Genomic DNA, 26,899 nt, shown 5'->3' with positions numbered 1-26,899 from the left:
CTTGTTGTTGTGTGGCTTTGGGGAGATGCTGACCCGCCTTCCCAAAGTGCTTTGGGATCTGTGGATGGAAAGCATAGGTAGTAAGTGCTTAGTAGACAAGGGCATTAGGACTCATTTAGTGAGGGAACAACATTAGCTGGGTGATGGGGGTTATCAGCCTCTCACATTAGGAGCACTTTCCAAGGAATCTTCTATCCTGCAGAGCTGTTTCAGAAAGAGCAGAGATCTGATTTTCTGTGGTAAGTTCTTTCTCCGCTGTCTAGGTTTTTGCCTCCTGCCCGTCACCTTAGTATCTGCGGATCTCTGGGGCAGGGATCAGTCACGTATGACCAATCTGTAAAGCATCAGTGGTGCTGCATAAATAGCCTTGGTTGAAACTGAATCCCTGATTTTTGTCCTAGGATGATCTAGTGCTCCCCACTGAACCATACTGGTATTACAGGTGTTTACCGAATAAAACACTCCTGTGTCTGCAGAGCAGGAATCTTCTTTTCAGCACTCAGACCTCTTTTGAAACAAACACATAAGTGACAACTGCAGTTCTAGCTTTGAAGTTTAATACGCAGCCTAGGAATATTGCTGTGCTCTTGTCTGAAATCTCTTTGACAAACAGACCTCCCACTTCTCTTCTGTAGGAATAATGTATATTTCATAAACAGCTATGCTGGGGAAACAGTCGTCAGACACAAAGATGTTTCTAATTAGATGGAGGTTTGAAATATCTTTCTAAATCTGCCATCCCTGATTAGTTTTTCTGCAGATTCTGTCAGGCCTTTAGGCATTTCATAATGCTTCAGTCACTTTGTTCTGAAATCATTTCTACAGAAAGGGCAGGGGGCGTGGCATTCAATCTGAAACTCTTAATACAGACGCTATTGTCTACAGATGTGTTTGCATCATTAGCCCCAGTGCACTGAGAGTTTTGGCTTCTCAGTACTTAAACCAAATGTGTTTCAAGGTTCTTTGCAGGATGTTGAGCGAGAGACTTTAGTTTCTGCCCACTCCTGAAGCAGAACGGACAGCCAGGTGAAAGTGATCTGGGTTGCTAAATGTTTTTTTGAATATTCCGCACCTGGCTGACCAAAGCCACTACCCATGAACAGCTGTAAAAATAAATACAAACGACAACCATACTTCACACTGGGCCTGGGATGTTGTGGCAGCATGGTCCTGTGGGGGGGATACAGGTCTAGGAGCTGAAACTAGAACCCAGGTTCTTCTGTGTCTGCTGTGACCATGGGCAAGTTGCTTCAACTCTGCCTCAGTTTCCCAACTTTGCCTTCCCCTTGTGAAGAGCCTTGAGATCTCGGGATGAAAAATATTGCTGCTGTTCTGCAGCAGACAGTGGCGGGGGTGGGAGACTGTTTCCAGCTCCAGAAAGATAATTCTCTCTCCAGCTACACGATGAAATTGGAAAGGGTGAACTCTGCTCAAGTTTTTTTTCCAGTGCACTGAAGACAGATGAGACTTGTTAACAGATGAGTGTGGCTGTTCTGAATTCTTTGAAGGCTCATTTGGTTTTGGAAAAAGCTAAAATTCCTAATTAGGATCCACATATGTCAATTGCATCATTTTTACTAGCAAACTTGGGTAAGAAGCATTCCCCTGCCCCTCTTTTGTGAAGAGTGCCTGGCTGGCAGAGGGGAGATGGGGGATCAAAGGGGGCAGCTGTATAGCTTTCTGCGGGTGTCTCATCTGTCTGCGGCTGCTATATTGGGAATGTGGAGCCATGCTGCCTTTGGACCCTGTTGCTTTGTGGCATTGACTTACTAAGGCATATCACTGCATGAAGTGCATTTGCTTAGCTGGTGGTAAAAAGACCTTTGGCCACTTTAAACAACCTCCTAGTAATCACTCTGACATGCAGGCGGGGCACTAGTGGCAAACCATTAACTTGCTCGGACAGGCTGGGCGCTGACTGGTGTTGGTTATAATTTCTTATGAAACATCTGAACTCTGCAGATGTAATGCGGTTGAATGTAGAAATGAATCAGCCCCCAAATCCTTTTGTTTTACCCTCTTGAATTCTTTTCTTGGCTGTGAAATGGGGACTGTGCTGCAGAAATACTGTATTTTTCTCGCCATTATCCAAGCTGGAGATAGCACGTGAGCGCCTCAAAACCTAAATTTAAAGCCTGCAATTATTGTGTTCTTAGGGAGCTATTTGTTCGTAGCTTTTTAAAAGTAATAAAATCTATCTTCTCCAGATGGAGTTATTGTGATTAATTGTATTGTTTTGGAGTCACGGGCAGCTCAAGCAAGCATGCCAGAATCTCCTATTCATGGGCAAATGGCAAGTTGTCTCATCTGTCCCACTGATATTTCCAACAAGAACAAACTGGCATTAATGAGAGAATCGGCGCATATAGGGCTTTCTTAAATGAAAGTGTGACAGTTGTAGCAATTCTCTGCAATATCCTTGAAAAGCCTTATTGAATTAAGTTTAAGTATCTTTGTATTAAATGCAAAGGTTTTGTATTATTGGGGGGCCTGGCTGGTGAAAGGACTGTCGCGAACAATGTGGCAGACTAGAATGGTCTTTGGGGACAATATATGTGAAATGGATTTACTGGGAAATGTCCAGGGGGAGGTGAATGAAATCCTGCCCCCCCCCCCTTATGCATAAACCTAGCCTTTTGAAGCTCCCCTCTGAGGAAGGGGCCAGTGTCTGGTTACCTGTTTTTTGGCATCTGAAGCTCAAAGGCTCAGGCTGTGTAGAGGAAAGCCTAACGCATGCATGGGGGTGGTTGTTCTGAGCTAAAGCCATTATGGGCTTGTAAGCACAGAAGAACCCTTTGATGGAGTTTGAGGGACTGACCTCTACCAGAGCCCCTGCAGAGTTGTGGGGTGATCTCTGGCAGTTTATTAGCATGTCTGTAGATTCTTTTATTGGGTTTGATATGCTTTCTCTAACGTTTTCACCTTAAGAATAAATGTGCTTGCTTAGAGCTGTGTGGTAACTCACAGCTGTGGGCAATTACCTTGTTCAGAGCCTGCGACTAGTAAACAAAGTGCAGATGCTGTCCTGGTTAGCCAGTCTGGCTTGCTGGGGATATCCGTGTTGGTGGGAAACTGTACAGCCGCCAGGAAAAGTCTCTGGTCAGCAGTGAGAGAGACAAAGGTTTCTCCCTGAGAGAGGTGATGGCTGGGTGGCCTTGCTGGAGAATGTTTTGTCACAGGGCAGGGCAACTGCACCTCTGTTAATGCCTACTGAGACATACTAAGCTGCATCCTTGTGACCTTAATGACCTAGAGAAATAGACTCTCCCAGGCGCCCATCTCAGGTTTGCAGAGAGTGTCTGTCTGTCAGCGTGGTATCCAGCTCGGAGCCAAGAGCAATCGCTTGTTTCCTTCTGATAAAACTCACCGGTGACAGCTGAGTGCAGCCCCGGCTGATTTTTTCCAGGAAATGCGAATGGTGAGAAGGAAGCCGAACCCCATGCTGTAGCGCCAATAGTGATTTCCTGCCCCAGAAGCTGCGTCCCCAGGAGAAGCCCCAGCGTCTCCTGCCAACGAGAACATTCTCATACGCAGAAAGGGTTGCTATTAAATTTTAAAATCAAATGCTTTTCCTATCGAGGAGCACAGATGGCTTGTTCCGATCCTACACAAGCAGCAGTGCTGAGCGTGGTTTCGAGGAGGCCGTGGGAAATGCCGGGTCTATTGTGCATCTAGGGGTGATCCCTGGGGGATACAGCCTTACGGTGCTCTGTGCAAATGGAGGAAGAGACGACCCCTGCCCCAAAGAGCTGTCTGCCACATCTTGGGGGGATGGGGAGCACTTGCACGCTAGGCGACTGAGGGCTTGACAGGAACACGCTTCGTTAGTGGCATCTTTATTTTTAATTGCCTTTGTTTTAAGCCTCTGCCTAAAACTTGCCCCTTCGGTATGTATGTTGAATGACTCCTGGCCATGTTATTTCTTATACCACTAACCCCTTCTGTTTAGTTTCAACCCTTGCCCTTTGCTATTAAATATCTAACCCAAGCCTTTCTATGCTGCTCAGTGGAGAAGGAAGATGGGCTTGTGGTTAAGGGTCTGGACTGGGACTCCAGAACTCTGATTTTATTTCCTGTCTCTGCCAAACCCTGCTTATATGTGCTTGGGCAAATTGCTTAATCTGTCTTTTTTCCCCTAACTGTGCAATGGGGTAGATCTTTCCTCTCTCTATTTCTGTTCCTTGGGGCTGGGACTCTGTTCTGTGTCTGTGCAGCACCTAGCACACTGGGGTTCTGATCTTAGCATCTTTTGGTGTTTCCATAGGACAGTTCTGCAGGTCTCCAGACTTTGATGTACCTAGAACATGTTTGTATGGGGGTTCTAGTGGAGGCAGCATTTCTGATACTTAAATCCTGTCCCCACTACAGCTTTCAGCTAGGTTTTTAATTGAGCATGGCTGGCTCTAAATCCGGCTGTGTCCCTGCCCACCTCGAGGCTAGAAGTTGGTAGCCTAATCTGGCGCATGGTTGTCTCTCTGCAGCTGGTCTGGCACGCTTCTTTCCACCGCAGTGTAGATGGACGGCTCCTCCTCCCTTGTGCTTGGGTAACTGCTTTGGTTGATATTCTCGCCAGCTCTTTGTGGCAGGACAGGGCATGATGCCAGCAACACATGGGGCAGCTCTGCGTCCTGCTGGGCATTCGACACGTAATGAGGCACTATTGGCCGGTCACACTTTCCCAGAACGCACTGGTACAGCACTTTTAGCAGCGTAGTAGGTGTGGATGCACAAACGCGGTTCATCTGTTCTTGTGCAACAGAAGCTGTTGTGTGCATCACCAGAACTCCTTGTAGCTGGGGCAGATGAGTGTTGCAAGTGTTTTATTGTAGACAGCTCAAGTGGGGACTGCCTCGAACATCACACCATGGTGTAACGAAGACTTGGTGCATTTCCTCCTGGGGTGTCATGTCTGCTTCCAGGGTTCGGGTGGTGCTGCTCCTCTATGCCTATCTAGTCTCTCCGCTTAAATGCTGAAGGTTGGGCCCCATATTTGTTTTCAGGTATGTTGGGAAGTCCCCGAGCACAGCTGACTGGCTTGGAAGAGCTGGTTTGCGTCCAGGGATTCTCTCCAGCTTTGTTAATATAAACCGATTTCTTTCCCAAACATCTTGTTAATGGGAAAGCAGGTCAAGGGGCGGGGAAAGGGCTTAACACAGAAGCATACACATTTAATGTAATTTTGCCTCTAGTTATTCTGATGTAGTAATTACCAGGGCCTTTGGATTTTGCTCTTAATAATGGGGCATGCATGCACAATTAAAACAAATGAGACTAGTCCCTGTTGACTCTTAACCCTGGGGAGGGTGATGCTGCTGCCGAAGTGAAGATGCAATAATGGGGTGGCTTCAGGGTTCTTAACCTGGGGGGGAGGGGAGGGAGGAAGTAGAGGGAAGGGGAGTGGCTTCCCTTTCTTTACACATCTAACAGCAAAAATATATTACCAAAGCTTACGAGAGCCCACATGGTGCGACAGGTTTGGCCTGCAAGGGTGATGGAATAGTTATGATTCCAAAGTGGAAACTTCTGCAGTGACCTCTTTCAGCCAAATGGTTCGTAAGTAGCTAACAGAAGGGTGTGGGAGGGTTGTGTGTGTGGTGTTCTCCAAGAACATGTGCGTGCTTCTAGTGTGTCAGTCACCTTGGTGCTCTGTAAAATTGCTAAAGATTCCTTAGACCTTCCCACTGAGAAAAGAACTCGCATTTCTTTCTGCTCACGTGGTGGAGTGGAATCAGGTTAGCTGACTGGGTTCTAACCAGCTCCCTGTGGGGAAAGGCCTGCTGATTGGTCTAAAGATTGCCCTGATACAGTATTGAGGATGAATGCAGCTGACTTGCACGAGTGCAACATAGGAGTTGGCATTAATCATGATTGTCCATTGTCCCCTGGTACAGCAGTACTTAGCACAAGTCGCATGCAGGCCAAGAGGCCAGATTTGACTGGTGCCCCAGTCAGCTGATTGCAGGAGCGCTTTTCCTGGTGCACGGGAGATGCTGCTGAGTGTGTGTAAACCAACCATGTTAGCAACGGTGCCCCACCCCACCCAGTGGTGCCAGGAGTCCCTGCCTTCTGAGCAGTGGGGGCAGGAGAGAACATGCATAACATTCCACCCTCCCCCAGCTGGGGTGGAGCAGGGAGAGGGGGTGTAAAGTGGAGTTTCTCAGCTACTCAAGGATGGACCGACCATGTGAGGGTGTTCCATCGTTACAGCGCTGCACATGTCTGGGCATCGCACCTTATTACTGTGTGGCCCTCTGACTCTCCATTTTAGGATAAACCGGGGGAGAAGCACATAGGGACAGGGAGGTGACTTTTACCTCTGCCTATGGCCTGGTGAGACCGCTACTGGAATATTGCGTCCAGGTCTGTGGTCCATGTTTTATAGGATGCTGATGGAGACGCTGCTGAAAAGAACCACAAAAATGACTTGAGGTCTAGAGAAAATACCTTCCAGTGAGACTTAGAGCTCAACCTGCTTAGCTGATGGAAAAAGGTGATTTAGATTAATAGAAGTACCTTCACAGGGAGAAAACACCAGGTAGTAATGGGGTCTCTAATCTAGCGAAGAAAGGTAGAACAAGAACTGATGGCTGAAAGTTGAAGTCAGTTAGAAATTGGGCACAAATTTTTCAGTGCAGGTGATTAACCATTGGAACAAACCGCCAAGGGCAGTGCTGGGTTCTTAATCTCCTGATGTCTTCAAATCCAGCCTGGATGCCTTTCTAGAAAAGGCTTTAGCCCAACACAAATGAACACATTATTGTGCTCAATAACTGGGGGAAATATAATGTCCTCTGAAAAACGAACCCTCAGTCTTGGATCATTTAATAGTCTTTCTGGCTTTGGCATCTCAGAAATGTCTCTTCATGGCTGAGTTACTCACTGCTTCCGAGGCTTAATCCAGTGGAAAATATCAGCATGAGACACAATAGAACAGGCCGATTGGCTGCTTGTGTTGAGCGTACCCACGTGTACATATGGCGGTGAGATAATGCCCTGCGCTGCATGCCGTCTGGCAGACGCTAGCTCTCTGCCCTTCCCTTGTGTGGGGCTTTTGCTTCAGTGTGACAGAAAGCAGAACAACTTGCTGCAGGTAAGGAAAACGTGCAAACAGCTACCGAAGCGGTGGCCCAACGAATGGCCATTTCAGCTCGCCATTTGCTGTGTACCTACAATAACCAAACTTCAGCAAAAGACCTAAAGGAGGTGGGTGTGTCTCCAACAGCTTTCAGGATGTCTTTCAGGAGGGCTGTATATGCCGCTTGCTGGGGGAAGATAATTGTAATGACCAGCACTGTGCATATTCTTATAAGGGGAGAGTAGTGGAAGCTATTAATACATAACACCTTGTCGTTGTATGACAGGAGGTGCTGAAATATTACAGCCTGGACTTGACTTGGGGAGGTGGTGGTGGTGGAGGGGTTGTCAATAGCTATTAACCTGGGTGAAGCCAAGGCACTTCCAGGGTTTGGAGCATGCACTCATCTCCTGCATCTGTTCTTGTGAGCTCCATTGATGGAGAGCTGCAACCAAGCAAAACAGGTAACTGCAGAGAACCAGGCAGTTTGGAGAGTGGCTCTTGGTTTCAGCTGAGATTTGTGTGAAGGAATGCATGAGAAATGCACACACCACTGTGTGCATGAGGGAGGATGCTTTGTAGTAGCCTTGTATCAACAGTCCTGGAAATGACCTTTGCCTCCCAGTGATGGCATTTAAAAAATACCATTTTGTAATAACCTCCTCCAGTCAGCTGGCCCGTCTCCAAAGACCCCTTCCCCTCTTTCTGAGCAACTCGGACTGACGTTATCCAAGAGCCTGTTGATCGTTGTTCATCTGCCTGACATGGGAAGCTGGGGGAACGGTTCCAGTACAGTATGAACGTGCCAGGAGAATAGAGGAATTCATTTCCTTTGTTTGCGTGGATGATCAGGACAGAGCTAGCGGAGTGGGGGTTGTGGGGAGAGGGAGTGAATCACGTTGTGCTATTTCAGCTTTCTTTAAAAAGATCACTGCTCCTGTAACACACAAGTCGTCTCCTCATTAAAGATCCCTCCGTTCCCTTTGAATTCCTCAACTTTCCTTCCCTGTAAAGCCTCCATTGAAATGATTTAAACTACCGAAGGTCTGACTCTTTATATATTTAATGCTTTTATTTTTCATTGATGCTGATGGAATCTTGAAAAGCGGCTCTCTCTCTCTCTCTCTGTCTCCCATCCTTGTTTCTCCTTCTGGGAAGGGACCCCTTTCATAACCCCAGCAACTAGTCTTTTATAGAGCACTGCCTTTGCTGTGCTTTCTATCTGAGCTTCATTAGCTGTAAATATTGCAGCTTTTTATAAAAAAAAAAAAAAGAGAAAAAGCAGTTTTGACCTGCTCCTGAAGTTATCCAATCTCTGCCTTAGAGGGTGGCATAGGAAGGTGTGGACAGGGCATGGACATGCTTCTTGACCCCCTACACAAAGCAATATGGGCTCCATTCAGACCTTGTAGATCACCTTAGAACTTACGCAGCGCTTTAGGGCCAGCGTTTTAAAAGTATTTAGGCCCCTGGGCACTTCTGAAAATTCCACCAGGGCTCACGGGAGTTGGGCATGTGGTGGGATAACACCCATGGGAGTTGGGCACCTAGGCACTTTTAAAAACCCCACTAGGCACCTGTCTGCATCTTAGGCACCTATATACAGCCCATAGACACTTACCTCCCTCTGAAGGGTGTGGAGAGATTGTGTTAAGTGCCGTTCCAGGGCCACAGATGCGGTCATGAGATCCCAAAGATTTGCTGGCTTCTGTACCTCACAGAAAGGATTTGCTTTACGCGCTTTTGGGACACCTTCAAGGCCAAATTGTATCCCTGATTATTTGCTGCAAAGTTAGCGGGAAGTCGTGTGCATTGCAGGACAAAACATGTCCTGTTTTTAATCCCCTGTTGTGATTGGTATCTTGATTGCTCCCCATGTGTGTGAATGCATAGGTCTTTTTGCTACTTTCCACGCTAAAGAAGCCCTGCTGGAGACCTCTCCCATTGCTGTGGGCTGAGGAAGGGGATGCCAGGCCACATGAAGTCAGAAATGCTGGAGGGGCTCATGGATTCAGGACTGCCCCGAGTCAATCCATGGCACTGTGATGGGCAGAGTGGGTGGTGCCCCCAAATGTGAGTGGATTCAGTGGTGGGTGGGTGGGTGGGGGTGTGTGTGTGTGTGTGTGTGTGTGTGTGAGGTCACAGGCAGGCTGGGATCAGGGCTCAACACTAAGAAGAAATTGGTTTTTGTCTAATACTTTCACTGTTGTGTGAAGGGAGGAGATGATCAGGCGTGATAGACTCTTCTGACCTCTGGGGTCTACAGATCACCTCCAGGAAGTGTAGTGTGAATTGGACATGTGAAGCCCTCTGCAGGTTGGAACTTGAGCTGTGACGTGAACATGGAGTGAAAAGGGAAAAACCCTTCTTCCCCTAGGTGTGGCTTTGTTCCTGGGTGCTCTAGAGACCAGCACTTGTCTCTAGCTTCTTTCTCTCTTCCCAGCTTTCTGTAGCTTGCGTTTCAAAGTGGTAGCCGTGTTAGTCTGTATCAGCAAAAACAACGAGGAGTCCTTGTGGCACCTTAGAGACTAACAAATTTATTTGGGCGTAAGCATATATCACATTGGTAGGTGTGTAGGCGATAGCCACACCATCCGGGGCTCGTTCACCTGCATATCCATCAATGTGATCTATGCCATCATGTGCCAGCCATGCCCCTCTGCCATGTACATTGGCCAAACTGGACCGTCCCTCCGCAAAAGAATAAATGGACACACATCTGACATCAGGAATCCTAACATTCAAAAATGAGTAGGAGAACACTTCAATCTCTCTGAAAAAAACAACAAGGAGTCTGGTGGCACCTTAAAGACTAACAGATTTATTTGGGCATAAGCTTTCGTGAGTAAAAACCTCATCTGTAACTTTCACTCTATGCATCCGAAGAAGTGAGGTTTTTACTCACGAAAGCTTATGCCCAAATAAATCTGTTAGTCTTTAAGGTGCCACCAGACTCCTTGTTGTTTTTGTAGATACAGAATAACACGGCTACCCCCTGATACTTTCAATCTCTCTGGTCGCTCAATAACAGATCTCAGTGGCAATTATTCAACAACAAAAACAGACTCCAAAGTGAAGCTGCAGAACTGGAATTAATTTGCAAACTGGATACCATCAGATTAAGCCTGAATAAAGACTGGGAGTGGTTGGGTCATTACAAAACCTATATTTAATTTCCCCAATACTAATTTCTCCCTACTGTTACTCATACCTTCTTGTCAACTGTCTGTAATGGGCCACTCTCTTACCACTTCAAAAGTTATTTTTCCTCCCTTGGTATCCTGCTGTTAATTGATTTCTCGTTAGACTGACCTCACACTTGGTAAAGCAACCCTGCATCCTTTCATGTAATTATACCTGCTCCTGTATTTTCACTTCATACATCTGATGAAGTGGGTTCTAGCCCATGAAAGCTTATGCCCAAATAAATTTGTTAGTCTCTAAGGTGCCACAAGGACTCCTCATTGTACCTTAAGTGTTATCTAATTTGCTGGTGGGAGGATTTGAGATCACCTGCCTTAGAATCTGTGCCTCTTGCTACTTGTGTTTGTCAAACTGCCTTAAATGTCTCTTTTTAAAGGCCTAAGTAACTAATTACATTCGCTCAGGCTCATCCCACTTGCACAGAGCTGTGAACAATGTGATTCCTGAAAGGGGAGAGCAACAGCCCTTCTGACCTTTTGTTCTCTCCCGGAAAATGGAGGGGCTGCTTTGTGTGCAGAATAGGTGGTTGAGACTGCTCCCTCCCTCGCTCCATCTGTAGGGGAGAGCAGCTCGCTTTGGGTTTGTTCTCTGTGTAGAATGGCCAATGAAACCCTGAGAACTCCCAAGTGTGGGGAAACTGGGGGACTCCCCCCTCTTGACACAGTCTTACCCAAAGGTGTGTGTAAAGTTACTGGCCTGCCTCCGCGGGGCAATGCTTAGGATGCTCTGTGTCAACACTTGTAGTTTGAAATCTTCTAAAAATTCTAAGCACCAGGTAAGATTTCTAAAGTGTAACTAGACTGTTTGGCTATGGCAGAGTAACCCTTAAACGCCCCGGCTCTTCAGCCTCCAAGCTGAGAGGATGCTTCGCAGGTTTCGCTGTGTTGTCCAAGGGGTTAATGTAATATCCCGGAGCTTCATTTAACCTATTTTAGTGGTTGGATAGTGCTCTGGTAAGCCCTGTGTTCTTAGTCTCAAATCCTTTTAACTGGAGCTGGCAGTTCTGGCTTTCAACATTGGCCTGTGATTTGAAAGGAGGTGGGGTAGGATGCAGTCACGCACTCCAGTATGGGGGCACACTGTCCTCTTCTTGTGCCTTAAAAAGAACAGGAGTACTTGGGGCACCTTAGAGACTAACAAATTTATTAGAGCATAAGCTTTCGTGGACTGCAGCCCACTTCTTCGGATGCATATATATATAAAGTGGGTTTTAGCCCACGAAAGCTTATGCTCTAATAAATTTGTTAGTCTCTAAGGTGCCACAAGTACTCCTGTTCTTTTTGCGGATACAGACTAACACGGCTGCTACTCTGAAACCTGTTCTTGTGCCTTGATATCCGTAGCTCCTACCCATCAGTCCTGCTTCCTCCCTCCCATGTGAAGCTGGCTCTGAGTGATTCGAGCCTGACAACTGGATGTGTCAGGACCAGGAGCTGAGCATCACTGGGGATAGGTTGTTGTTGTTTTGTTTTTTATGCAACAATATTTATGGCTTCCCTCCTGCTTTTTTGGGGGGTCGCTCAACAGTAAATCAGTTTAAAGTTGGAACTCTAATAAAGATTCTGCTGCCTGCTCGACACAAAGAAGGGCAAGTTTATCTCAGGGAGCAAAAGGAAAGGGCTAGACGCAGGCATTCGAGCTGCAAATAGATGCATATTTATTGGAGACTTCCTTGTCAGACATTATCTGTGCAAAGATGAAGCTGTCTGGATGCAGATCAAATAACTTTGAAGATAGGAGGCTTCTAGTCTCTCTCTTACCAGCTGTAGCTTCCTCTGCTCCTTGTCAGAATTCTTAACTCCTTGACTCCAGGATTGTAGTAGGAAAGAATTAAACCTTTAAAAAAAAAAAAAAAGTCGTCATTGCTCTGGGGGAGTGGATGGCTAAACCATCTAGCCTGACCTGATACTTGGTTCTGTTTTGACACTTTTTTGTGCCCTTTAAATAAACTTTCCACATCTAGTTTCATGTCCTCCCAACATGCACATGCAGTTGGCCAGTCTGGAATCTCCATGGCTTTCCCCTCTTGCTAGTGATCATTCAGGGTTAATGGTCAGTGTTTGTCCTATAAGCATAAGCAGTAGCCCTTGTAAATGCAAGCCAAACACTTGCAGTTGAAAAGGCGCAGGTTAGCCCCAGCTTCTCGGCAGTAATTTCACTGAACCAGTTCAGTAGGGCGGTATCTTGTGTGGTTGTTGAATCTTTCTGGTGATCAAGCTAGGTGACACTCAGTCCACTTTCATTCCGCGTTGGCGTCTGGACTTTTCTTAACTCTGACAGATCTCTAGAAAGAAGCATGCTCGGGGCAGTGCTGTGCTGCTGTCCCCTTTGAGGATGTGGAACAGTCCAACAGATGATCTCAGCTTCCTGGATAGTCTCCCCACATCTTCCTTGGTTCCAGGGTCACAAGTACAGAGCTCGCTGCAGGTCTGTCCCCTCTGACTACGCACCACAGGCTCCAAGCCTCATGCCGTGACTTCTGGTATGGAATCGTGCAGTTCTTCCACTCTGAGACCTGGCGTTCAGCTGCACCATCCTGTGTATCAACCGAGCTTAACCATCAGCCCTGACTGGGTTTGGACCCATGGTCCTGCCCTTCCAGAGTCTGTGACCAGTGGTAGATAGAGACTAGCAGCCTTCTTTAAAGCCAAATGGTGAATCTGTAACAGCAGCAGTAAGGAGGGAGGGAAGGAAAAAAGGTCTTAAAAACGGTCTGTATGCAGGACTCTTCCCAGAAGCATTGCCATCCTCTGGTGGAGACCCGCAGGAAGCTTTTCTGTCCCTGGCCACACAGATGTCGGTCCCTTTCCCTGTAACTTTCTTCCCTGGTTGAGGGTGTGTCCTTTTAAATCTAGCCGGGTTTTCTTTCTCCTGTGTTCCCAGGCTTGGGCCCCTCCCTGGACAAACTAGTTGGGGGAGCTCAGCAGGTGGTCAGAGGTAGAACATCAAAGGAATTTCTCTTGTGATGTCCCTTAAGTGTTGGCAGATGGGCGGCTATCACAAGCCATTGTTCTGCTTCCTGTTTTTTTTACCAACTGCTTGTTGTTAAACTAAACCAAGGTATTCATGCCGTAAGCCCCAGTGACCTGGTCAATGTACAGAGCTGCCACAGTGTGATCTGGTCCGTGTCTCCTACTGTGTTCAGTGGATGCTTCGCACCCTTCAGACAGCTGCCCAGGGTCACTGTCTAGGAGTTGGTTGCTTAGCAGGTGTGGATCCTGCTATCTCCAGCTCCTGTGCTGGCACAACAAAGGGTGTGGCGCTGCATTAGTGTTGAGTGGCAAGCCCATGTCTAGAGCTCCTGCCAGCAGAGCACTTCCAGAGTGATGGATGGGAGCGTGCTGCGTATTATTGTCCAGCGCTCCATTAAAGGAGTAGGGCTTGACCTTCGTGTGATCTCTTGGGAGAGATCTGGTGTCGCTGCTGTAGAGGCTAATAGAATGGGAAAACTCCCCCCGCCCCTCATAATAAGCATTTCCTGTTGGCTTCTCATTGCTACACCACCCCACAAGCATGGGGAGCAGCCTAGCAGGTACCTGGATCATGTTTTTGTAACAGAGGAGTCCTGATATAATGACCCCCATCTCTGAATGCAGAAGTTTTTGGTGGCAGAATTGGTTCTGGTTTGTTACAGGGAAGGGGGACCCTGTCCCTTGTGTGGTGTTCTGTCCCTGCTCCACTTTCCCTGAAGGCCCCTGCAATGTTGCCAACTCAGAGTTCAGAACTTGTGAGTCTGACCCCCAAGATCACGAGACTTAAATTCCATTTTTTTTTTTTTTAAATTTGCCTTCTGGTTTTTACGCCTTCGGGGCCACGTTTTCGAACTGTCCTCCACAGCAAGAAGGCGAAGCACTTCAAGAGTGGAGGAGATTGTAGCCTGTTCCCATGGCTTTAAGGTAAATACCAGACTGAGTGGCACCAGTGGTCACTTCTCACTTCAGCTCCTCTTGGTGCGGTCTTCCCGCAAGTTCTCTCACTCTTTCCAGATCCGAGCAGGGTGTTTGTGGTATTGGAAACCTTTGTATGTACAGACCAGTTAACCTAATCTCTGTTCACATGCCTGCACTCTGTAGGTCAGCTTTCGTCATGCTAGTGACTACCAAGGGCATTGCCTTCGTGACAGCGAATGCTCTCCTATGAGACTTCTTCCGGGCTAATATCCTGGGGAAAGGATTCTCTTGGACTCGGAAGGCATGGAGAGAAACTCCGTATCTGCCGCTTTGGAGCAGGAGGCCACGTAGCTGGTATGGGGGGAATGAGGCAGAGCAGTCTGGCACTGAAAGAGATTCTCAAGGCTGAGCGAATGTTTTGCATGTCATTTGCTCTACAGAAGACTCTGCATGGTTGCATTGCTACCTCGTTCTCTGTTACGATTGCAGCTGCGCAGAGCATACTTCCCTGTGCGTATCTCTCTGCACTGAACAGGGTGAAGACAAAGGCGTCCTTTCTTCCAGTCCCTCCAAATTACTGGCCAAACCTCCCGATTGACCACCTCTGCTGCAGCAGCGGTTGGGCATCTCTGCAGCGGTGGGCACTGTTGACCACCCGCTTGGCATGTTGCCCCAACGGGGAGGCCAGAATAACCACGTATCTTGTTGCCTTCAGAATGAATTTCACTTGTTTTCCTGTGCTAAAGCCCCTGATCTGACAAGGGGACAGAGCTGGATTCTCCTCCGGGACTCCTAGGTCTCACACTGCACTTGTACTGTGGGGAGCACAGCAGAACCAGACAGCAGAGAGAGTTCCTGGAGCTGGTGCCATTTCCCGAACCCTTAGTCAAACAGTGACATTCTTTCTGCTGGCTCAGTTGCCTAGAAGGCTCACTCCTTGCTTGAGCGGCGCTGCTTCCTAAACCTACAAAGACACTTCTCAGGGTGCGAACGATCAGGCTTATTACTAGCTCGCTCTGTGCCTCTGACCAAAGGCTGCTGGATGGGTTGAAATGTGGCTTTTTCTTCTTCTGTAGCATGGATGAAACTCTGGAGAAAACTAGGTCAAAGTACAAACACAGCCTCCGCTTGCAAGGCTCTTTGTTGCATTAATATACCTCATTCGCTTTCACTCCTACAATCAAAAGGCTAAAATCCCCTTTCATATTTCCAGGGCAGCTCTGAACTGAATAGAACCTGCTTCCTTCCTCATCCCCATCCCCAGAGAGGTGGTGGGGTGGGGGGAGTCCATTCTCCTGCTCCCCAAGGGAGATGCGTGCTCATGAATACACTTGCAAGGAAGGCCGTTCTAGAAACAAGTGGAATCTTGTACTTTACAGTTTTTCCCAGCTGTCTCTCTTGCCATTCATCTGTTACTGCCTAGCAGGATCCTTGCCAACAGAGACCAGGAGAACCTGCTTTTGACCCTGTCCTGATCTCTGGCCCCTCTGTTCCAGTGGCCTGCAAACCAGTTCTGATCCTGCAGCTGTTCCCACCTTTCACGAAGCTGCTCTGTGTTTGGGCAGGGCTGCTCGCCATTAACTCTATCCTCTCACGGAGTTGGGCAGGTGCAAGACTGGGTCTGGCACATGCTGAAGCCTCATGGTGAGTGCTGTGAAGGAATGGAAGAAAGTTGGTGCCAGACATCTGGCCTGAAGTCTTAATCCGAGAAACAGACTCATTGGGCTACTCTCAAAGAGATTGGTACCTTAGCCAACATCATTTGCCTGCACTTCTGAGTGGCTAGCTGTGATGTGGGACTAGAGATGCCGTGCCCGTGGGGCATTGGCCTGCCCACTATTTGTACAAAGCCTCTTAGAGCAGATAGTCACATGCAGTGCCTTGAAAATTGTTATCCTGTTTGCAGCCAAAACTCAGCAGGCCCAGCTCATTTCAGCTTGTAAAATACCCCTGGACTAGCTTTTGATTTGTAAGCTTAAATGATTGCCATCTACACTGGAAAAACTACGGCAGCTCATGCATTATGCAGAGCCGTGAGAGCAGTCAGTGTTCCAGCCGAACCCAGGCATGCTTGGAAAATAAGTGGCTGTCAAACTCCTTCAGCTCTGAGCAGCAGTTACTGTCCACATATATGCTCAGTCTCTCTGTAACCAGCCCCTCCTCGTAGTTCATGCACTCCTTAGGTGCTAGACTGAATTAACAAAACCTGCTCCTTCTGCTGGCCTCTGACTGGACATCCTCCAGCAGCCCTGCTTGTGCTGTGCTGTGCTGGAGGGAGGCAAATGGTCTGATTCCCCTCAGGGTTACACCTGGCCTTGGGGGACACCTCGTTTTTCCTTAAATAGAAAATTGCCCCTCTTTAGCAAAACCTGAATCTCAATGCAGAGTTAACATGCAGTGGCTGTGATTGGACCCATTCCTAGTCCTTCCGTAGGCTCCAGTCAACCCTTCTTGGACCTCTTCAGCTTCCAATTCCATGCCTCAGTTACCATCCACTTGCATTTTGCTTCCTCGTCTTATCTGTAAGGTTTTTGGTTGAGATTTTCAAAGTAGGTGAAGGGATTGAGACACCTCTTTGATTAATCCCACCAAAAGGTGTTTAAATCTCCTAGACTGTTGTGAAAATACCTCCCCTTGACTCCACTGTTCTCTCTGATCCACCGTCCTCCTGTGTGTGTGTGTGTGTGTGTGTGTGTGTGTGTATTCGCAGCCAGTTTAGGAACACTTACTTTCTGGGGTTTTGGCCCCATATGCTCATGGCTATCTCCTCCCTCTGTAGGTGGCCTCTGCTTTGGGATAACATGCAGGTTACATACGAGCCCCACCTTCCTAAATTCTGTTCCTCCTTATGGCCCAGACACTCTCTGTGGTGCTGTGAGATTCACCTCACCTCCCTGCCATTTTCCCTACTTACCTCACTGGGGTGTGGGAGAAGATTTGAGAAGTGCTAAGTGTTTCCCATCTCCTTGTCCACCCAGGTGCTTGTATTTAGATACCCCCAGTTTGCTGTCCAAATTGCAAAACCTCTGTCGCTCAGCTGTAAAGAGAGCTGCTCCTGCTGTCTGGTGCCCTGGGAACTAGCTGTGGTTTTTCTGTGGCACGTGGAACTGACCAAGCTGTGGAACAGAAATGGGTCAATACTCACTCCAGGACTTACTAATTCCCTTGCTTTTATTGTGGCTTAACGGCCAGCCTCCCCATGGCAGGGGAAATACTCGCGGGGAGTGACCTGGGCTGTGTATTTAGAGGGGCATGTGGAATTGGTAGCACACCTCGCCCTGGGATGAGCTCTGCAGGTGCCCTTCTAGAACAAGTGGTGACTTTCGGACAATGTCCTTTGTCTCAGGATACTGCTCAGTGCCTCGTTCTGAAGGTTTCCTGGCTGCTTTGTTTGTTGTCCCCTTGACTGATTGCTGTCAGCCTGTGACTTACATCCCGCCCACCTGACACTGCAAAGAGAATTGTTTTTTAAAAATCTTGGCGCAGTTTTCAGGCTGACCCTTTGTATGTACGTACCCAGCAGTTTAAGTTCACTTCATTTACAGATGCAAGAAGAGGGACAGAAGTATCTCAGACCTATCAGGATAGCAAGAGACATGGGCTGAAATGCTGAATGTAAGACCAATCTATTTTCAGCACTGAGTCCACTATCGACCCTCGCCTTTTTCTGGAAACTTGGATCTGTGCTTTCCTTTGTTAACCGCTCACTGACCACTGAATGTTCCTGTGCTGTGTGGAGACCACGTTCTGTGTTCTGCTTGACCCCAGTGCTTTGCATTAGTTCAACCCCGATCTCCACCCCCTCCCCCACCCCCCCAGCATATCCTGTTGACACATGATGGGGAGTAAATCGCGTGAGCAGCTTCCATTAGTGGTTCTCTTTGCCTTTTTTACTACTGCATAAGCATACATTATGCACAAGCCATTAAAGTTGTAACCTAACCAGTAAATACAATTACAACTTTATAGCTTAAAATTACAGACAGACAAGAGTAGAAAACTGCCCTTAAAATGTACCTGGGATGGTCCCGGGAGACTAGGTAGAAGATGGTGAGCGGGCGTGTCCGTGTGCTAGTGTTGTGTGGATTTCAGCAATCTAGTAGACTTTCATAGCACTAAACTGGTGAGGTTTAATTTTCAGTGTGGTTCACCTATTTTATAGGTGGGGAAACTGAGGTGCATAAGTGGAGTGACTTGTCCAAATTCAATCTGTGGCAGAGCTGGGAATAGCAGAACCAGATTTCCTGACCCCTGTTCTAACTCGATTAGGCAACACTTTTAGCTTCATTTGGACTCCTCTTTGAATTCTGTCCTTGCGTTGGTTTGTCTGAATGCATTGCCAGGCCCTGGGTCAGATTCGCTCTCCCTTGATCATGGCTCTGTGCCGTTCATTATAGCACAGGGGCTGCCTGGGAACTGCTGGCGGTGCTCAGACATGTTTTCACCAAGAAAAACAACCTTCTCCGTAACGAACCCTGAGCGGACCTCGTCCCGACGCAGCAAGGTGCAACCCCCATCTGCCCTATAAAATCTGGTGCCGCCACCCAATGCCCTGACTCAGACATAAGATGTGCCACCAAGTCAGCCGCCCGAGGGCAATGGGGGTCAGGGTTGGACCAACTTCCTGCCAGCTCAGGCACTGAAATGGCTGCATCGTAGCTTTTGCGGGCTGGCTGTCCCGTGAAATCGCTTGGCTTGGGTCTGTTCCTGGGTGGAGGGGAGCAGTCAGCATAGAGCTCTCCTGGTCCAGCTCCTTCCACGCATGACTCAGAGTATTAGTGGAAGGTGGTAATTAAACCTCTCCTTTGGACATGCACTCGACCAGCCAAACTTCCTGCTCCCGTGGTCGTCTGCTCACTTCTCTTATCAAGTCTGAAACTGTGACTCATCCCTCCCTTCCCTGACTTGTTGTGACTCTGTGTCTGGGTCACAGGCAATGCGGAGGGCGGACTATGGATCTCCTGCTCTCAAAGGGCCCTGCAAACCTTGGGAGTGGGAGTGAAGTCCGAGTGGTGACTGGCATGGCCATAAAAGGCAGCTCTCCGGGCTCTGTGCGTCAGCCTGGGTCACTCCTGACCTGAGCATTGTCCTGAGCAACCTCCCCTCTCCCCAGAGGAGCCCAGGAAGGGGGTAGACAGCAGGGTAGAGGGGGGACTCCCTTCCATCTTGAGTGTTAGAACCCCACCCTGGATGCCTGGACACAGATGGGGCTGGGGAATGCATAGCAGCAGGGGAACAGCTTTCGTTGTCTCCTAGTGCAGACCACACCCAGGCTCTCTTTCCTGGAAAGCTTCCCCTATGTTTACCCAAGCCGCCCCCAGGACAGGGCCCTGTTTGGAGCCATCTGCGGCATGGGCTGTTTTTCTCGAATAATCCTGAGTGCATAAACACACGCTGATGCTGGGGATAAGCAGTCCCCTGTAGAAGCGTTGAATGCTTTAGTGGAACTGTGCAGATGTGGGGAAGGCGAGGCACAGAGCTTGTCTGACGCGAGCCGGAAGCAGGCAGGGTTAGAGCCAGCCATGCTCCAGCCCCTTGAGCTTGGTCCCCCATACCCACTCTGGGGTGGGTCTGAGGAATAGCTCTGCAAAACGGAGCCCTGCTCTCAGTACAAAGGCTGGGCTATAATCGGACCTTTCGAGAGAAATGTGTGCCCCAGGTAGGTCCGGTTCAGTGGGGCCCTCCTCCCATTTCACCCCAGTTGCAGAGGTTTTGGGGCCCCAGTACAATTGATCCCTCCCACCCCAATCAGCCCTGGCTATAATGTACTCAACTTGCTTTGGAGAAGTCACGCTGGTGCAAACCGACATGCAGTCCAGACAGTAAGCAGCAAGCTCCTTGCTGTCTGCTAAGCTCTCTTGCCCGAATTCTTTAGCCTGGCACTCCTGCTTGCGATCCTACGCTGCCTGTTACTGCAGCGCGCTGGCAAGGTGGATCTTACAGAGCTACTGAGTGGGGTGAGGCTGGCAGGGCTGGGCAGGGAGGAGGCCAAGCATTACTCAGTTATTTGTGGTATTGCCCCAGAAGCGCTAGGTGCTTTCCAGGTGAGCAGGACAGTGCCCTACCTGCATATGCAGACGGGGCTGGGGTCTGGCTTACTGTTCATCCCTGTTTGAAGCTCTGGGCTGAAACCCAGCCCCCTGCAGAAACCTCCCCCCCCACCCCATCCTAAGGACCATAGGGACGACTCCATTAGGGTGTCTGGCTTGTGCCAATGGGAAGGGAGTCACTTGCCCTGTTAGCATCCGGACATCGCTGTGCTGGGGTGGAGGGTTGAGAAACCTGCTTCACCACCTGCAGTACCTCCCTCCCCCCGCCTCCCTCCACATGCTGCCAACTCCTCGCCAATAACACAGCTGGATTGCAGAGATTCCAGAACGCCTTCCTCAGGGTCTGGGTGTTGCTTGGAATCGGGGCCCCCTCCTGTTTTCTGTGGACCCGACGTGCCTATTGGGGGAGAAGGTGACCCTCTAATCCCAACCTGAGAGGGTCACAGGGCAGCCGCTCAGCTGGCGTGAATACGAGTCTGGGCCGTCCGCGCCGAGATAAGTAGCTGTTGGTATCTCTTGGCATTCGGCTCAGTGCACAGCTGGGTGGAGCAGAAACAAATGTCGGCTGGAGCTTTAAATAAAGAGAAACGCTGGGTTAAAGTAGAGTAAACATGGCTTGCAAGGAAGTGCACTTCCTTACAGAGCTGGCTGGGTATGCTTCGGCTGGGGGCTTGGTTGGCCCACAGCACCGGTCTTGGCTTTGTTAACCTCACGGGACCGTCTCTGAGAGGAAGCAGGTTCCATCTTAGGTCAAGCGCTGAATGGCTGCGCTCTGCTAAGAGCGCAAACAAGCGTCCCCCTCCGCGCTGGCCGGAGACCCACCAGCTCGCTGGGTGTAGGCCAAGCAGCTGTTAGACTAATTTAGCTGCTAGCCGCATGTGCCAGATTCAAGCCAGTGACCTAGAGGTGAAAGCTCCCTATCCTTTTCCCAAGTCTCGGCTGAAAGCACCGGTTCAGGTGACTAACGAGATCAGTCTCGCCCCGGCTCCCGGGGTTTCCATTGTTTCGCCAGGTTCTCTCAGGAACGCATCCTTCCTGTCCGCCGGCATCTGGAGGAGCCTCGTACCCAGAGAGCCCCCATGATTAACTGGCATTCCTGTCCTGGGCGTGTCCGCACCCAGCTGCAGCCCTTCTCCATTAACCCTTTAGTGCAATGGGGTCTCGGTTAGTAGCACAGGCTGCAATTGCATCATACAGAATGTGCCGCCAAGTAGGGTGACCAGATGTCGTAATTTTATAGGGACAGTGCCACTATTTGGGGCTTTTTCTTATATAGGCCCCTATTACCCCCCCACTCCCGTACCAAGTTTTCACACTTGCTGTCTGGTCACCCTACATCCAGATCCCATCCTGCCAGTGTCCATGGCTATTTCCTTGCTTGCTCTGTGTTTCTCTAAATACCTCTGCAGCAGCTGTCTGCTCTCCTGGGAATGGGACTGCTCTAGGCAGATCTGGGGGGCCCTGGGGCTGAGTCCGAGGCTGTGCAGGGGGTGTGTGGACGGGCAGGGGATACACCCGAAGAAAGTGCATTTCCACTGTGGGAAAGGCTGGATTCCCAGTTCACACGTGGCAGAAATGCTGGAATCAGTCCAGAGTGCTGACAGCCATGGGGAAGGACCAGGGATTCCTACCCTGATCCAGGTTCCTTGTGGCTGTCCCCACCTTCATGGCTGAGCAGGGTATCAAGCTGGAATCTGGCACTCCCTTGCAAGCCACTCCTAGCAGCATGGGGCGGTGGCTGCTTGGGCGGGAGAGCTTGGCGTCTCCTCCCCCAGGGGCTGAGCCGGCTGCTGCCAGCCCCAGGAAGGAGAGTGGTGATCCAGCCTGGCTCTCCTGCATGGCAGTATAGAGGAGACTCTGCAGAGCTGTTTCCATTCGAATTCCATCACTCGGGGTGTAAGAGATCTTGCCTGGAGGTGCCGATCGGCTTGTTGCATCCTGGTAAGTACCTGCCCTGGGACAGCGGTACCTGTTCTCCTGGGCATGGATACAGCAGCTTGTCTTAGCCCTGGGTCCGGCACCCAGTTGGAGGGCATTTCGCTGGGACGGGCTAGCGTGGCTTGCCTTATTTTTAGGTGCACTCAGGCTGTCCCAGAAACATCTCTGAAAAGCCCATTTTTATTCTGAACTCCAAACCCTTGTGGCTGGCTTCAGCTTTCTGCCAGTTCGTCTGTCCGGAAACGGCTCTTTAAAAAGCTCCTCTGTGCTGCCCGGAATAGCAGGGGAGCTGTCCCTCGGCACGGGATGTTCTGCGCACGCCTTCAGGAACCGAGAATAACCCACCCCCTTCTGCTGCGAGTAATGGCCGTGGGGAGCTGCCCGTACCCGCCACAGCCTCCTTTCATGTTGCAACACGAGAGGCAAAGTGCTGAGCTGCGGGATTTGTCATCTTGGTTCATCCTTTCATCTCGTTAATAAGAAAACGGCAGATAGTGATCGCTGCATGTGTGGGAGGGTCACGGGCGAGCAGCACTTAGCTACTGATGGTGTGTTAGCCTGGGTCTGTGAGGGGAGGGGGGGATTCTGGCCAGGAAAGCTGTCTGCTGGCTCAGTTTGCCCATGTGCTGGATGGAGTCTGTAACTTCCTTCCCCTTCCCCCTGCAGAGCAGCAATGGAGGTGATGAATATGATGGAGCAGCCGATCAAGGTGACGGAGTGGCAGCAGACCTACACCTACGACTCTGGCATACACTCTGGGGTGAACACCCAGGTGCCGTCGGTCAGCAGCAAATGCATGGCGGATGACGAGGACCTCTACGCCAAGCAGTACACCATCAAGACAACCACCTACAGAGAGGCGGGGGGCCAGGGCCTGGGCCCAGCAGCAGGTACGGGACACGGGTGGCCAGGATATAAAGTTGGTGTTGAGCAAACCAGATGCTCGGATGGGGGTTGTGCAGACATTCTAGTGCTCCATCCCAGCCTTTCTCCATCCCCCTCACAAAATCTCCCATGTCTTGTATTTGATCTACCCCACTCTGGACGCATCTCCATAAATCCTTTGTCTTCTCCATGCCTGGGCGGTCACTGCAGCTTAAAATACCTTCCCCTGTCTCCCTGCCCTGGTGAACTGTTGGCAGCACGTCTGAGTGCAGGAAGGATCTCATACAGAGAGGGTATTTTGTGGCGTAACCACATCTCTAATTCTGAGCTCGGTCTCCACGTTTGCCTCAATGGCGCTTTAAGCTGTGTTCTCAAGATAGGAGCCGTCTGATCCCAGCCTAGTGATCAGCCATCTGTGCCTCTCAATTACCTGGCTGCTCAGGGACTGTTTGCAAAACGGTTCCCAGGCATTCAGCTTGTCGCTTGCACAAAGTAGCTGGTGATGGTGCGACTCTGGCATGTCTGAAACAGAGGGGAAGAAAACCAGAAAAATGTTCTCTTCCTCCCCTTTTTCCCTGTACCCCAAACACCTGCATGTTGTTAGCAGAGCCTCCGTAGCCAGAATGACCGCTGTCTTGGCAGCTACAATACCCAGGTTGGGCTGAGGTGGGGAGGGACAGCTTCTGAGACGCTAAGTAGAAGACCCTGGCTCCGTTTCTCTCTAACTAGAGAGTGAATCACTGAACTCTTACCTGCTAACGCTGGACTCGGTTCTAGTGTCTCTCTCCTGTATTTATCTCGGAGTAAAGGGATCAGATTACTGGTCCCAGATGGTAAATCCCCTTTCCCGCAGAAGAGGCACAGTGCTGCTTTAGCCTAGATACTTCCCACAGCATCAGAAGGGGGTTTCCTTCCAGGCAGGTAATCCACCTCTCCGAGGCTGTTGCTAGGTGGACGGAAGAGTCCTTTGTCCCAGCGCTGAGCGAAGTAGATAGGTTGACCTAAGTTCTAGGTGTAGACCAGGCCTTACAGTGGAGTAGCTCAGGCCCTAGGCAATGGTGTGATTTGGGGATGGTTTGTCTGCTAGGAACTGGACCAAAGCCACCAGCCGTTCCCAGAGGTTACAGGTGGCAATTGGTGGTAAGAGCTGGGTCTGTCCCAACAAACCCCATGGTGAAAGGCCTCCAAATGCCATTCCAATCCCCTGAGCCAGCTGGTTCCAACTTGCAAATGCCCTTAATTTTTTTTTAATTAACAGGCCTTGTGTGACAATTCCCTAATTATGCTGCCTAATTAAGTGTTCCCTTATCTCTGTGCTGCTGTATCTGTTTACAATGTGAAGCACCAGCTCCTTGCGGGGCGTGCTGGGATGCTGACGTTACCGGTGTCCTTTTGTTAAGCTCCTGTTCAGCTAATTGAAATCTGGAGGCCTGGCAGCGAACTCTGCGGAGCTTGGGAGTTTAACATTCCCTCCCCCTCTGCTCCCTGCAGCAGCAGACATGGAGTCTCAGCTGGCCATGACACGGGCCCAGCGTGTCCGGGCTGCCATGTACCCAGAGACCGTGGAGGACCGATCCCTGCTCATGACCACTCACGTCGAGGGCCAGCAGACCAATGTGCAGAGGCTGGCCGAGCCCTCGCAGATGCTGAAATCTGCCATTGTGCATCTGATCAACTACCAGGACGATGCGGAGCTGGCCACCCGGGCCATCCCGGAGCTCACCAAGCTGCTGAATGACGAGGACCCGGTAAGGGAGCAAACTCTGCTCAATGCACGCTCTTGTCCGGGGCGTGCTCTGGGACTCGGGCTACAAGCCTCCTAGCTGCGTGCTTGCCTGGAAGCATAGTTCTGGCGGGGGAGGCTGCTGCAACGTGCCTGGGACCTCAGAGGAGATCCAGGCAACGCTGACCAACGCCCTTCTCCTTTGTAAAGCGCTGTGGTCACGTGGCCCATCCCCCCTGCTGCAGCTAGGGGGGACCCGATCCAGGACAGCTGTGTCCCTTTACATCTGTACTCAGTGCTTCCCCTCCCCCTCCTGTCCTTTTACTACCTCGTGTGACCTTAGCGCTCCTGGCTTTGGCCAGATGGCCGGGCAGGGCAGCCTGCACCCTAGTGCTGCATAGATTCCAAGGCCTGAAGGGACCGTTGTGACCTACATGCGCAGGCCAGGGAGCTGCCCCAAAAGATCACCTAGAGCCGAGCTCTTAGAAAAACCTGACGCATTGCCCCCCTGGCTGCTTCTCCCTTCCCACCCCGTGCTGTGCCAGAGCGCCTGAGCCCTGGCCACCGCCCGCCCGGCGGCTGTGTTTTGTTAAATACTCGTGCGAGGGCAGCTATCCCTCGTTCCTCTAGCTGTGCGGGCTCGCAGAGTCTTTCCCACCCCTCTGGCCCAGCAGATCAGTAAGGTACAGCGGATCCGGCTGCTCCACATGCAGCGCTAGCCACCTGAAAGGCAGGAAACCTCTTCTGGCTTCTGTAGTGGGAGTCTCGGCTCCCTCGCTGCTCTGTAATCTCCTGGTTCATAGCGTTGGCTGGGACCCCTCTCCCATCTGCAGCCGTCTCTCTCCCCAGGTTGTGGTCAGCAAAGCGGCCATGATAGTGAACCAGCTGTCCAAGAAGGAGGCGTCGCGCCGTGCCCTGATGCAGTCCCCACAGATTGTGGCAGCGGTGGTGCGTGCCATGCAGCACACCAGCGACTTGGACACGGCCCGCTGCACCACCAGCATCCTGCACAACCTCTCTCACCACCGCGAGGGGCTGCTGGCCATCTTCAAATCTGGAGGCATCCCAGCTCTCGTGCGGATGCTCAGGTACCAGGCAGCAACGTGCTGGTGTACAGCGCTGAGCTGACAGGCTCTGGAGTGACTGCTAATGCTGCGCTCACCCAGGGTCTGTTCAGTGGGACAGCTGCTGGCTATATAGGGTGGCTGGAAGTGGAAGGGAGCAGAGCCAGGGCAGGTGAGAGGCGTTGACGGTGCTCAGGTGTGGCCAGTCTACCGGCATTGCAAAGCTCGTTGGCTGACAACTGCTGCAGGCCGGGTCAGTAGGCTGCAGGCTTAGCCGAGCCCATTCCCTAGTCAAAGAGGCATGTTTGCTTTCTTGGAATCTCCTCTGCTGAGTCTCCTGAGCTTATAGCGCTTTGCGAAATCTGGCCATAGTGGGAATGCCACAGGTGTCTGGTTTTGGGCCCCCCTGGTGTTGCGCTCACCAGTGAGGTTTGAGCTGTGCTCGAGCAGTGACTGCTGGGCTAGCGAGGAGCGGAGCTAGGGACAGCACAGTACTCGCTTCTGTTCCATGCTGATCCCAGGGGGGCTGAACTTTTCCAGCACCGCGCTTCGATGGCCACTTGCCAGGGGGCCACACCCAACTGGCATAAAATGGTGCTGCCTGCAGCAGCCCTTCCGTTCCTAATATGGAGGTGCAGTCTGCCAGAACTACACCTCCCAGCATGCAGTGCCCGGTACCGCTCTGCGGCCTGCCTTCCCATGGGCTGTCTTCCCTGTAGCAAGCATGAAGGCGCCCACACATTGGCCTTCAGCCACCTGCTGCTTGGCCTGATTCCCCGTCATGCTCTCGTCCCTAGCTCTCCNACCGCTCTGTTTATTCCCCAGCCCCACTCTCCTGGTTTCCTTCTCCCAGAGGCTGTTAACAGCTCCCCCACCTCCAGGAGGGTGAAGACTGTGATCGAGGAGCTGCTGGACGGCAGGGTGGTGTCTTCCCGCACGGAGGAGGTGGAGCATCCCCTCTGAGGCATGCTGGGATTGGGGAAGAAAGGGGGATCCCTCCCCACCAATCAGGCCCCAGCTGCCCCTGCCCCACTGATTTTCCGCTTGGTTTTCTGTGGCTTTGGGTTCCA

General features: G+C 50.5%; 1 protein-coding gene across 1 annotated transcript in view; it reads left to right on the top strand.

Moving 5' to 3' along the window:
• The window catches only part of LOC117869441 (keratin, type I cytoskeletal 14-like), a 70,050-nt gene that overhangs the window by 8,934 nt on the left and 34,217 nt on the right, over positions 1 to 26,899 (top strand). Inside the window, exons 2-5 of the mRNA XM_034756278.1 lie at positions 22,824 to 23,047; positions 24,534 to 24,790; positions 25,615 to 25,868; positions 26,711 to 26,774. Of these exons, the coding sequence (XP_034612169.1) occupies positions 22,831 to 23,047; positions 24,534 to 24,790; positions 25,615 to 25,868; positions 26,711 to 26,774 (792 nt within the window). The 5' untranslated portion in view covers positions 22,824 to 22,830. The remainder of the gene's footprint in view (positions 1 to 22,823; positions 23,048 to 24,533; positions 24,791 to 25,614; positions 25,869 to 26,710; positions 26,775 to 26,899) is intronic.

The sequence above is a fragment of the Trachemys scripta genome, chromosome 23, assembly GCF_013100865.1.
Source record: "Trachemys scripta elegans isolate TJP31775 chromosome 23, CAS_Tse_1.0, whole genome shotgun sequence".
In the NCBI taxonomy this organism is placed as follows: Eukaryota; Metazoa; Chordata; order Testudines; family Emydidae; genus Trachemys; species Trachemys scripta.
Note: the sequence above shows the minus strand (reverse complement) of the source record. Positions and strands in the feature narration are given on the sequence as shown.